Source organism: Epithele typhae (genome assembly GCF_022376455.1).
Source record: "Epithele typhae strain CBS 203.58 chromosome Unknown BXZ73scaffold_27, whole genome shotgun sequence".
NCBI classification, from domain to species: Eukaryota; Fungi; Basidiomycota; class Agaricomycetes; order Polyporales; family Epitheliaceae; genus Epithele; species Epithele typhae.
The window spans coordinates 457111-467947 of record NW_025954218.1 but is presented as its reverse complement, the minus strand read 5'-3'; the positions used below and the strand labels follow the sequence as shown (position 1 = coordinate 467947).

General features: G+C 59.4%; 6 protein-coding genes across 6 annotated transcripts; 4 read left to right on the top strand and 2 right to left on the bottom strand.

Moving 5' to 3' along the window:
- Positions 1-32: 32 nt before the first annotated feature.
- On the top strand, positions 33-767 carry BXZ73DRAFT_77972 (translation initiation factor eIF 4e-like domain-containing protein; the record flags this gene model as incomplete). Its single annotated transcript, XM_048022763.1, has 4 exons — positions 33-92; positions 128-292; positions 370-477; positions 543-767. The coding sequence occupies 4 exons, from the start codon at positions 33-35 to the stop codon at positions 765-767; spliced, it is 558 nt and encodes a 185-aa protein (XP_047877523.1).
- A 976-nt stretch (positions 768-1743) lies between these two features.
- On the top strand, positions 1744-3256 carry BXZ73DRAFT_47574 (glycoside hydrolase; the record flags this gene model as incomplete). Its single annotated transcript, XM_048019900.1, has 3 exons — positions 1744-1955; positions 2010-2097; positions 2261-3256. The coding sequence occupies 3 exons, from the start codon at positions 1744-1746 to the stop codon at positions 3254-3256; spliced, it is 1296 nt and encodes a 431-aa protein (XP_047877522.1).
- Positions 3257-4507: 1251 nt separating this feature from the next.
- Positions 4508-5363, bottom strand: BXZ73DRAFT_47728 (uncharacterized protein; the record flags this gene model as incomplete). Its single annotated transcript, XM_048019924.1, has 2 exons — positions 4508-4570; positions 4632-5363. The coding sequence occupies 2 exons, from the start codon at positions 5361-5363 to the stop codon at positions 4508-4510; spliced, it is 795 nt and encodes a 264-aa protein (XP_047877521.1).
- Positions 5364-5711: 348 nt separating this feature from the next.
- Positions 5712-6892, top strand: BXZ73DRAFT_47548 (uncharacterized protein; the record flags this gene model as incomplete). The annotated part of the gene is made up of 4 exons (XM_048019893.1): positions 5712-6243; positions 6335-6593; positions 6662-6781; positions 6826-6892. 4 exons carry the CDS (start codon positions 5712-5714, stop codon positions 6890-6892), a joined length of 978 nt encoding a protein of 325 aa, XP_047877520.1.
- Positions 6893-7225: 333 nt separating this feature from the next.
- On the bottom strand, positions 7226-7911 carry BXZ73DRAFT_47601 (uncharacterized protein; the record flags this gene model as incomplete). Its single annotated transcript, XM_048019909.1, has 2 exons — positions 7226-7395; positions 7461-7911. Coding segments are annotated over 2 exons (621 nt in total), but the record flags the coding sequence as incomplete, so codon positions are not given.
- Positions 7912-8830: 919 nt separating this feature from the next.
- BXZ73DRAFT_77969 (cytochrome P450) lies at positions 8831-10486 on the top strand (the record flags this gene model as incomplete). The annotated part of the gene is made up of 6 exons (XM_048022762.1): positions 8831-9050; positions 9099-9127; positions 9181-9390; positions 9452-9923; positions 9952-10217; positions 10268-10486. 6 exons carry the CDS (start codon positions 8831-8833, stop codon positions 10484-10486), a joined length of 1416 nt encoding a protein of 471 aa, XP_047877518.1.
- Between the last annotated feature and the right edge of the window lie 351 nt (positions 10487-10837).

Below are 10837 nucleotides of genomic sequence, written 5' to 3'. Positions count from 1 at the left end.
CGGTCTCAGACCCTCCGGGTTCAGCACACTACATGGCGCCGGAGTCGGATGAGTACGAGGCCGGTCTGACGGTGATCGGCGAATGCGACACGGTGGAGTCGTTCTGCCGTACTTCAATTGGCTGAAGCCGCCGTCGAAGCTGGAGCGGAACAGCAACTACCACCTGTTCAAATCGGGCATCAAGCCGATGTGGGAGGACGACGCGAACGCGAACGGTGGCAAGTGGGTGTTGACGATGAAGAACAACCCAGCGCTGCTCGACCGGTGCTGGTCGTGGCTCGCGATGGCGCTCGTGGGTGAAGACCTGGACGAGGGCGACGAGATTTGCGGGCGGTGGTCAGCCTGCGGAGCAAGGTGGACCGGATACAGCTTTGGACGCGGACGAAGGAGGATGTGGAGAAGATCAACGGGATCGCGCGCAAGATGGTGAAGCTGCTCGACGTCTCGGAGGCGGACGGGATTGGACTCGAGTTCCAGGTGGGTGTATGCGTTCTGTCGCTAATGCAGCATGGATTGACGTCCCCCCGCTCGCTTGGGTGCAGTACAACAACGACGACCGGCCGGTAGCAAACAAGTTTTTGACGATACAGGCGGTCCCTCAGACCTCATATCGGACGTCGTTCCACGGCAAGCCGCCAGGGTTCAGCCCCGTCACAAGCCCTGGCGAAGGCCCGCAAATTGGTGGCCCGGGCCCAGGCGGCGCCTTCGCGGGCTTTGGCGTCGGCGGTGGAGGGGTCCTGGGCTCCGGCTGGAGGGGCAAGCGGTAAGCGTCGGACGTTCGGCGTGCCAGCCGCGCGTGTATTGGGCGGTGGAAATGGAAGAAGCAGCGAACACGAGTGTGCGTACGGAGGATGTAAGTCAGGAAAAGGTGCGGCGGGGATACACATGGTGTGTGTGCGCGTTCCATCTTGCATCTCGCGTCCGCTTCACACGCATGGCGTTGGTGGTCTCTTTGGCGGCGGGCAGCGATTGCTTAGTCTCATGGCGAGTATGAATAATTCACGGGGCGAAACCTGACGAGATGTATACGCTACTGTATTGCGGTCCAACATCATATTTATTAGACTGTACTGTAGCATGAGCGCAACAGAGATACTGGTTTTTGGTTGACCCTATGGCAGTAATAAGTATACAGTACTTCTCGCATCGCCAGTCCTTCGAATCTCAGCTCGGTCCCATGACTTAAGGGAGCGCCCGTGGCCCAGGAGGTGCGACCGCTAGACGCCAAACACCTTGTCTTTCGCCATCTCTCGACTTCGCCCAGAACCACGATCGGCAGCAGCGTCGAGACCGGCCATCACACAATATTTAGGCAGCTTGTGTTTGGCTCCGAGCACACAGCCGAAGGACGGTATTGTGAGAACAGGTCAAGCCATTGTCTTTCTAGCGCCCGGGGCCACGAACAATGGGGGAGCATGCGGCAAGGTGCGTGCACATCCGCCCATCGAAATTTACGCGGCCTCAATTTCGTACGGTCCGCGCCTCGTTTCAGACCTCGGCGTACAAAAGCGCGGCCCTTCCGAGGCCACTTCCCCCATCCTGCCCGCCTCCGCGCGTGCTCCGCTGTCTTCTCTCTCTCGCTCTCTCCTCCACGCTCTCTAGGATCCTCGACTCGTCTCCCGCTCTCGGCTTCCTGACCTGACCTCACGAGCCTTCCTACTCACGCCGCGCCCCATTCTCCCAATGTTGTCACCTCTTCTCTTGCTCGCCGCCATGCCGCTGGCCTCGGTGTGGGCTGCGCCTATGTGCTCCCTTAAGCCCCCTAAGTCTGCCTCCGCTTCCGCTGCGTCCTCCACCGGCACCGCGTCCACCGGCAACAACGCCTCCGGCTCGTCCAACGGGACCCTCCCCGACGACGTCGTCGCGTCTACCTGGTACGCCGGTTGGCACGGGACCGACTTCCCCCCGGACCAGCTCAGCTGGTCCAAGTACACCTCGGTCACCTACTCGTTCGCGTGAGTCTCACATTTGTGCAGTCGCTGCATGTGCGGCACTGACTGTATGCGCAGTGAGACGACCAACGATGTGAACACGCTCTCCCTCGAGGGCTCGAACCCGGACTTGCTCCCTACATTCGTCGGATTGGCGCACCAGAACGTGAGTTTCTCTTCTAGTTCGCGTTTCGCCGTCTCCGAATGGGCTTGTCCTGGGGTTTCGTGTGGGCGGAATACCGCGCGTGCTTCATCCCTGTCGTCGCTCGGAGAATAATGCGAAGGAGTACTTGCACTTTTATCTGCGGATTGCTCACCAATTGCCACAGGGTGTGAAGGCAATGCTCACCGTCGGTGGTTGGTCTGGCTCTCAGTACTTCTCCACCGCCGTGGCTACCGAGGCCAATCGGACCGCATTCGTCAAGACCTGCACGGATCTCATCTCCAAGTACAACCTGGATGGGCTCGATTTCGACTGGGAGTATCCCAACAAGCAGGGCGTGGGCTGCAACACCATCGACGCCGACGACAGCGCCAACTTCCTGTCCTTCCTCCAGGCCCTCCGTACTGAGGTCGGTCAGAACTTCACCATCTCCGCCGCCGCGGGTATCACCCCCTTCGCTGGGACGGACGGCAGCCCGATGTCAGACGTCTCCGCGTTCGCCGAAGTCCTCGACTGGGTCGCGATCATGAACTACGACATCTGGGGTTCCTGGTCAACTTCCGCCGGGCCCAACGCCCCCCTCAACGACACCTGCGCGCCGGCCGCGGATCAACAGGGCTCCGCCGTCTCCGCCGTTGCCGCATGGACCAAAGCTGGCTTCCCCGCTTCACAGCTCGTGCTCGGTGTCGCTTCCTACGGTCATTCCTTCGCCGTCTCCGCATCTAACGCGTTCGCCGGCGCGGACGACACCACCCTCGCCTCCTACCCCGCCTTCGATGCAAGCTCCCAGCCGCTCGGCGACGAGTGGGACGAGGTCGCCCCTGCGGGCAAGGACCAGTGCGGTAACGCGACTCCCGGCGGGCCGTCCGGCATCTGGGACTTCTTCGGCCTCATCGACGGCGGGCTGCTCACCGCCAACGGCACCGCGGCGGACGGCGTCCCGTACCGGTACGACGAGTGCTCGCAGACGCCGTACGTCTACGACGTGAGCCGCAACGCGCTGATCGCGTACGACGACACGACCTCGTTCGCGGCGAAGGGCAATTTCATCAACAACATGGGCATGCTCGGCTTCGCGATGTGGGAGGCCGCGGGCGACAAGGACGACCTCCTCCTCGACGCGATCTCGGACGCGATGGGCATCGTCGACGTGAGTTGCTGATCGATCGACTCCGTTCGTTTCGCGTTTTGCCTTTGTGTCCACTCCCCCTACCCCCCTATCTTATTTTCTTGTTCATGCGTTGTGCCAAGCGCCCCTAGCGGGTATTGGTGTTTATGGGTTTCACGAGTGTTTGACACGCCCTTCATGACCCCCTCACGCATTACCTACTGTATCGCTACACGCACCCTCGATCGCTGTTGCTCCCCCTCATTGGCGTATGTTGTATTGCTATCGGTATTGACCGTGCTCGACGCACAGGCATAGATTAATGTATATCAACCCGATCTCCGCGCGCCCCGAGTTGCGCGCGGCGTTGCTCTCATTCCAGGCTATGTCCGATGGCCAAGACACGATCTACCACGCAAGCAATCATGATATCGCCCGTCTCGCTGGACGATGGGCACGCTCGCCTCGAGCGGGGCTTGGAAGGTGTCCCTATTTGAACGTTGATGGATACCGAAGCCAGGTGCTCATGGTTTACACGCTGTTTAATTATCTTTGTAGCCATCTCCGTGTATTATCAAGAAGTGTGGATCCGCACTCGCGAGCGGATGTCCATGCTGGCAGCGGGCGGATCTCAGTCACGTTCGACCAGAGGCAAACGAGCCTTACCACAAACTTCCGTGCCGTCTCCGAGACCCTGCAGCAGAGGCCGAACTTAAGCACGTCAGGCTGCATGGTGGCCTGGGGTGTATGGAGGTCGCAACGTGGACCCGCGTTCCTGCTCCTTCGTGGTGAGTGGGAGCACTTACCTCCGTGTTTGCTTCCTGAACTGACGACGATGCACGTATCCTCGTTTCTGACGTCCTATGTCGTTAGTGTGGGTGCTCATTGTTGGCCTTTTTGTTACAGAGCTTCGCTGGCCTGAGTCGTGTTCAACAGATTAGACTCCAAGATGGAGTTCTGGAGGGTAGACGCCAATGTAATGAAGCTCGTGCACGGATGGTCACAGCGGGGAAAGCCAGTAGTGACGGAGATTCCACGTTAGTCGCGTTTGCACGGGACAACGGGACGGTCTCGTTCCATAGCATCAAGGAGTTACGTTCAACCTGAAGTGTAGAGATTAAAAGCGGTAGATACGCAGACGTCCTCACATGCGGGTGGCTTGGGATTCTTCTGTAAGACAAGGTCGAGGGCGCATGTTCACTTGGAATCGATGACAATGCGGTGGTGGGAAGGTTATACAAGGCACATTCGTGGAAAATGGAAAACATGTCGATCGATTAGGTCCAAGACATCTAGACAGCGACCCTATGTACGCAGCCACGCCGTCTTCGCCAGCTTTTTCTGCTTTTTCTGTTCCTTGAACCGATCCTTCGCCCTCGAATCAGTACACTGCAGACGACGGCTACCGCAGCCCCAACGGGAGACTCACCAGGTCCTTCTTGGATGGCCGCTTCCGCTTTTTGCTTTCCTCCTCCTGTGCCTCCTCGAGCTTGCGTTGCTCAACCTCCTGCTCCCACGCATTCACGTCGAAGTAGAACTCGCTCATCCGCTTCGCGCGCTCATACTCGGACAGGTGCGTCGGGTCCCGGCCGTCTGGGCGCGTGAACGCCCCCGTGCGGGAGTTAAACTTGGCCGTGTACGTGCCCGCCCCAGGCGCGCTGCCCGCCGAGGCGAGGGACGGGTCGAGGTGGGCGAGTGCGGGATCGATGCCCTGTGCGGCCGCGGCGGCGTAGATGTCGAAGCCACCTGCGGCCACGGCCGACGACGACGCACCAGCGGTCTCGGCGGTGTCTTGCGCGACGGTGACGGTAGAGGGCCCCGCTTCCGCGGAGGGCTGGAGCGGGTTCGTCCAGGTGGTCTCGTGCGTTACCGAGTTGTAGAAGTAGTACATGTTGTGGGCTGGCGACCAGACCGCCTGCCAGTTCTGGGGCGACGGGGTGGTAGAGCTTGAGGAGGACGCAGATTCGGGAACATCAGCAGGAGTGGTGGTGGAGGTGGGCGCGGGGGAACTGGAGGGGGCCGCGTCCTCGGTGTCGGGTGTATGCGTTTCAGGCGAGTCCTGGAAGGTGACCTGGAGAGTAGGTTCCGAGTCTTCGTGCTGAGACGGCGAGCGAGGTGCGGGGGACGCGGGGGCAGGGACGGGGGACGGTGAACGGGACATGGTCGAGGGTAGGGAGCAAGGCGCTTCGGAGCCGCCGTAGGCCTTGGCATCGCTTTACGACGCGCCGGCGACCAGGCCGTCCTTGTGCCTTCCACCCTCTGCCCGCCACCTTGCCATCGACCCTGCCTGTGCATCCTGCTTCTCACAGCGACGACAGACTCTGCTGAACGCCGCGCTCAGATCCTTGAAGAGCGGCCCCGCCTGGAACTAGAAGGTACATCCAGGTACAGGTGCGCACGACCGCCGCGGCTCCTGCGCAAGACGCTGACCCCGCTCGCTGCAGCAGACGACGGCGATACCCCATACACCAGCGTTCACAGCCCGATCGCCCCGACGATGTCGTCCGACATGGCCTCCCCAGACCGCTCGAGCCACATCCTGCTGCCCCCGCCACTCCGCTCGGCGATGAAGAGTAGGCCAAACACCCCCAACAATCAGGGGTCATCCTCCTCCCCGTCCCCGCTCTTCTCGCCCCCCATCTCCGCCCTCCCACTCTCTCCCGCGGTCGCGACGACCTCCCGGGAAAGCGCCAGCTCCGTCTCGTACACCACCCCCTCCTCCCCCTATAGCTCCACCCACCCGTCCACGTCCGCGGTCGTGGTCGCGTCCCCGAACATGTCCAGCGTCCCGCTTGTTGCTGCGCAGGGCTACACGCACAAGGTCTCCTTCGATACCCTTGAGAACCCGCAGGCGAGCATGTTTTCCTACACACTCCACGTCCAGAGCGAGGGCTACGCCCGCACACGCAGCACGCGCATCTTCCTCTGCGCCTCGAGCCCGGACGAGAGCGGAACCCAGGCGCTGGAGTGGTGCCTCGACGGCCTCGTCCAGGACGGCGACGAGCTCGTCGTCTTCCGCGGCATCGACTCGGACGACTTCGGTGCGTCCATTTCAGCTTCACTTGGTTTTCTCGTCTTTGTGGCGTCTTCATTGTCCTCTTCCCTGTTCCTGACGCGCATCATTGGCTGCAGCGGACAAGGACCACGACCTTTACCGCGACGACGCGCGCGAGCTCATGCGCTCCATCCAGGAGAAGTGCGTCGAGTACGACCCGGACCGGAAGCTCTCCATCATCGTCGAGTACATCGCCGGCAAGGTCACCCAGACCATCGACCGGCTGATCGCGCTTTACCGACCTGACTCACTCGTCGTCGGCACCCGCGGCCAGCGGAGCGTCATGTCCGCCTGGGCGGGCGCGTTTGGGGCCCCGGGCGTGGGCAGCGTGTCAAAGTGAGTCGGTCGTCTGATCATTCGTCCTCCCCGTGGATCCCGACCGTTGACCATGCTCTTCGCGCTAGATACTGCCTCAGCCACTCCCCCGTCCCAGTCATCGTCATCCGCCCCGAGAGCAAGGTGCGGAAAACGATGGCCAAGCGCCGCGCCGATCCCAAGCGCGGCAAGCACTTTGACGAGTACGTGTACTGAGGGCCGTTGTGAATAGAAACTGACACAAGTATTGCAGTGCGAAACTGAAACCGCCGACCAACGGCAGCCTATCCGTACCGATGTTCTCGCCCCTCACTCGATAATGCTCACGGTGGCCACAGCCCCTCCCGCTTGGTCCCCGCGCACCTCACACCTTTCCGTTTGTACAATCCGACACTCAAGTACTATCATGTATGGGTTAATCGCTGACTATTTAGCTATATGGTGGTGTTGTACTGTAACTATGCCAATGACTGTAATTTATACATTGGCACACATCCTCGAACCATGCCAGCCTAGACGAGTGAGTGGGGATTCGCGCTTGTGTACAGGTTGAGAACGTGTGTAGTGCACCAGTCCCTGTTGAAACCTTGACATTTTCAAGAGCAGACCACAATAGCACGGAAAAGGGTTGACGTAGCGTATCCATCCTACAATCAGGCCCGTATCACTTTAAATAAAGAGTCAAGGCGCTCCAACGTCCACCGTCGCTCGACATTCCGTCCACGGCGGGCCATCTTCTCCAGTGCCGCCCTAACATGGGGCACGAGCTCCGTGTAGGGCATCCGGTGCAGCTCCGGGCTGATCCTGCACACGTACGTCCAGTCTGCACGGCGCACGGAAGGGCACATGAGCACGCAGCACGCAGAGAAGGCACAGAGAGCGACGCACCGGCCAAGACCCATCGGTGCCCCGCGTGCTCCTCGTCGAAGATCAGACGCGGCACGTCGTCGGTCCCGTTCACGACGTCCGCCCCGCGCGTGACGACGAGCGCGCACGCGGTCTTGAGCCGCCGGAGGGCGTCCTGCTGGTAGAACCGGACGCCAAGAAGCTTGTGCACGACGGACGCGAGCGGCATGTAGACCACGCTGGGGTTGTCGGCATCCTCGCGCGGGGCGTTCGGGCTGATAAGGTGGGACGATAGTGGTTTGTAGAGGAGGCCGGTGGGGATGGCCTTCATCGTGAACGCGGGGGTGGTGAAGGACGGAAAGTCCTCTACAATGCGGTCGCGGTTGGGATGTCGCAAGAGGGGGTGGGAGGGGTCGCACACCGACGAGGGTTTGGGCGGCGTACGGTCGTAGGCCCATCTCCCTAGCTCTCCGGGGCTTCTTCTTCTAAACTGTGGGTTATGCTGGGAAGGACGTGCAGAACGTGGGCGGAGAGGACAGGACGTACGCTCACAGAGAGCCTAGCTGGGGGCAGGTTCGCGAGTTCAGCAAGCCTCGTCGTCATTACCACAAGCCTTGTTTGTCTCCGAGTACGACATTGGCGGCCAGGACAATTATTTGAGGTCCAGGCAAGTTGGAGGATGAATACAAGACAAGGTGTGGCACGACAGACTTGCGCTTGCGTGTGACATTACTCTGCATAAGTAGACCGTAGTGACCCATGTCACAACCGCATGCAAGCGCATCTACTAGAGCGCTAATTATAACGCCTCGTCTCTCCTTCGATGCCCGCACGGATGGCCGCTTTGTAACCTCGCTCTCTGCTCACGGGTTCAAGCATAGGCAGGGCTTGCAGTGAATGCGGTGATCACTTGAGTACCCTTCAGCACATTCACCGCTGAAGAGTAAGGCTACACAAAAGGCGCTGATGTCGAGTGCCTTCTTGGCCATTCGTGATGAACGGGAGCACTCAGATATGTCCACTTCCTCTGCCGTTATTGTGGGTGCTCAAGCGCTCATCGTGAGTCTTTTTGTTACAGCCAGGTTTCAACAGCTCCGCCCGCTGGCGTCGATGCTTCGCGCTCAAGACCAATCGTGCTCGGAGATACTATGAACGCCTACATATGCCACCGTTTATTGTGCGCCATTGTAGACGATGAATGGCAGAACAGCTATGGAACTTAGTTTCCTCCTCACGGACACAACGCACCGCACCGTGCCCGACATTTGGATGCTCTCGGAAACAGTAACTTCATCCCCGTATTCGCGACCGGAACTATCCTCTCACCATCACCCCGCTCAGATGCCGCTTTCACTAAGAACTCTAGAAGGGGTTCTTTATAAGACCCAACATAATTCTTTCTGCCCTCCAAGATGCCTCTCTTCTCCCTCTCAATCCCTGTCGTCCTCACAACGTGCGGGACGCTGCTCCGAGGAGCTGCCGGCACCGTGTTCTACCGTCTCTTTCTCCACCCGTTGGCGCGCTTTCCGGGACCCAAGCTTGCCGCGGCGACATGGTGGTACATGACCTATTATGAAGTCTTCAAGGGTGGTGCATTCGTCGACCATCTCTGGGTGGTCCATGAGCGATATGGTACGTATCTTGCCTTCACTCGCGGCGTGTACTCACGCGCACTTTCAGGCCCTGTGGTCCGCGTTGGTCCAAATCAAGTACGTTTTGCACATATATACACTCCCCCCCCACCAACCACCTGTGTATCTAGCCACACTTCAACAGTCCCGAGGCGTACGATTACATCTACACCCGCGGCTCGCAGTTTACCAAGGACCCACGGACATACAAAGCTTTCCATCAGGATGACGCGTCGTTGTGCATCATCGACCAGCGCGAGATCAAGACTCGACGGGACATCCTGAAGCCGCTCTTCTCGCGGCGGGAAATCCTCCGGCTCGAACATGTCATACAGGCAAAGGTACGTGCACGCGTCGTCATTCCCTGCGTTTCGGCGTTCAAGACGCTCCGTCTCCGCGCAGGTCGACAAGTTGCTCGCCAAGCTTGTGGCCTATGCCAACTCGCATACGCCTGTGAACATGCGCCTGGCGTGCCGGTCCACAGCGCAGGAGCCTATTTTCGACTACTGTTTCGCGAGCGACGAGGACTTCATCTCCGCGCCTGGCTTCGCGCACAAGGCTGTTGTCGATGCTGAGGCGGCCGCCCCTTTTTTCCTCCTCCTGGTTCACTTCCCGTGGATCTTCTGGGTCATCGTCTATGGCTCAAAGCTCGCCGCGGCGCTCCGGGGGAACCGCACGGGGGCAATCCATAATTCATCAAACAAGCTCAAGGAGAAGATCGACGATATGCTGAGGGACCCATCGCTCCTAGAGGATGAAGACCAAGAGACGGTCTTCCACCACTTGATGAAGCCACACCCGGAGAAGGGCCAGTACGAGATTCCGCCGGTGAAGACACTGTTCGAGGAGGCGGTCACGCTCGTCGTCGCGGGCAGTGAGTTATGTCTGCAGTGACCCGGCAGTCTATACGAGATTGAAGGAGGAGCTGCGGGTGGCGTGGCCAGACATTGACACACCTGTGCACCTGGAGGTGCTCGAGAAGCTGCCTTACTTGGTCCGTACCTTCGACTCTCATCCGTATCGTGACGCTGAGTTCCACGGCGGGCCGTTGCTTCAGACCGCAGTCATTAAAGAGACGATGCAGCTCGTGCATGGCGTGGTGTACCCTCTGCCTCGCATAGTCGGGCCCACCGACACTGTTATTGGAAGCTTCAAGGTCCCTGCCGGTGTGAGTGCTTTTATCAACGTTCTCACCGTGCATGTTCAAGGTCTCTGCAGACAGCGGCGGCGATGGGCCCGTCGTTTGTACACCTCAACCCGGTCATCTTCCCCGACCCTAGCGCCTTTAAGCCAGAGCGTTGGATGAACAAGGACGACGTCAGCATCGATCATCACCTCGTTCCCTTCTCCAAAGGTCCTCGAATTTTTCTAGGGATGGCGTACGTTGCGAATTGGTTCACTGGGACCTATACTAATCCGTCTCAAAGGCTCGGATGAGCCGAACTATACCTCATGCTTGGCTGCATATTCCGCAAGATGGATTTGTATAAGACAAGTTACGTTACACGCCTGGGTTGCGTCGGCGTGTCTGACATGAATCCGACTTGCAGAATGGAGGACATGACCTATTCGTGTCAATTCACTCCTGTGTACAACCAAGCTCCTCACTGCAGGCTCAAACCCTGCATGGATTGAACACGGGACGAGATGTTGCGCTCCTCGGAGTTACTCGTGTGTAAATGGCACAATCGCTTTCACCTCCCGTCCATGTATCTACTTGTCTTATCGTGCGGGTCTAAGAAGCTCGAGCCAGTTCAATTCTCTAACCCGGAGGTAGAACAATGTAAA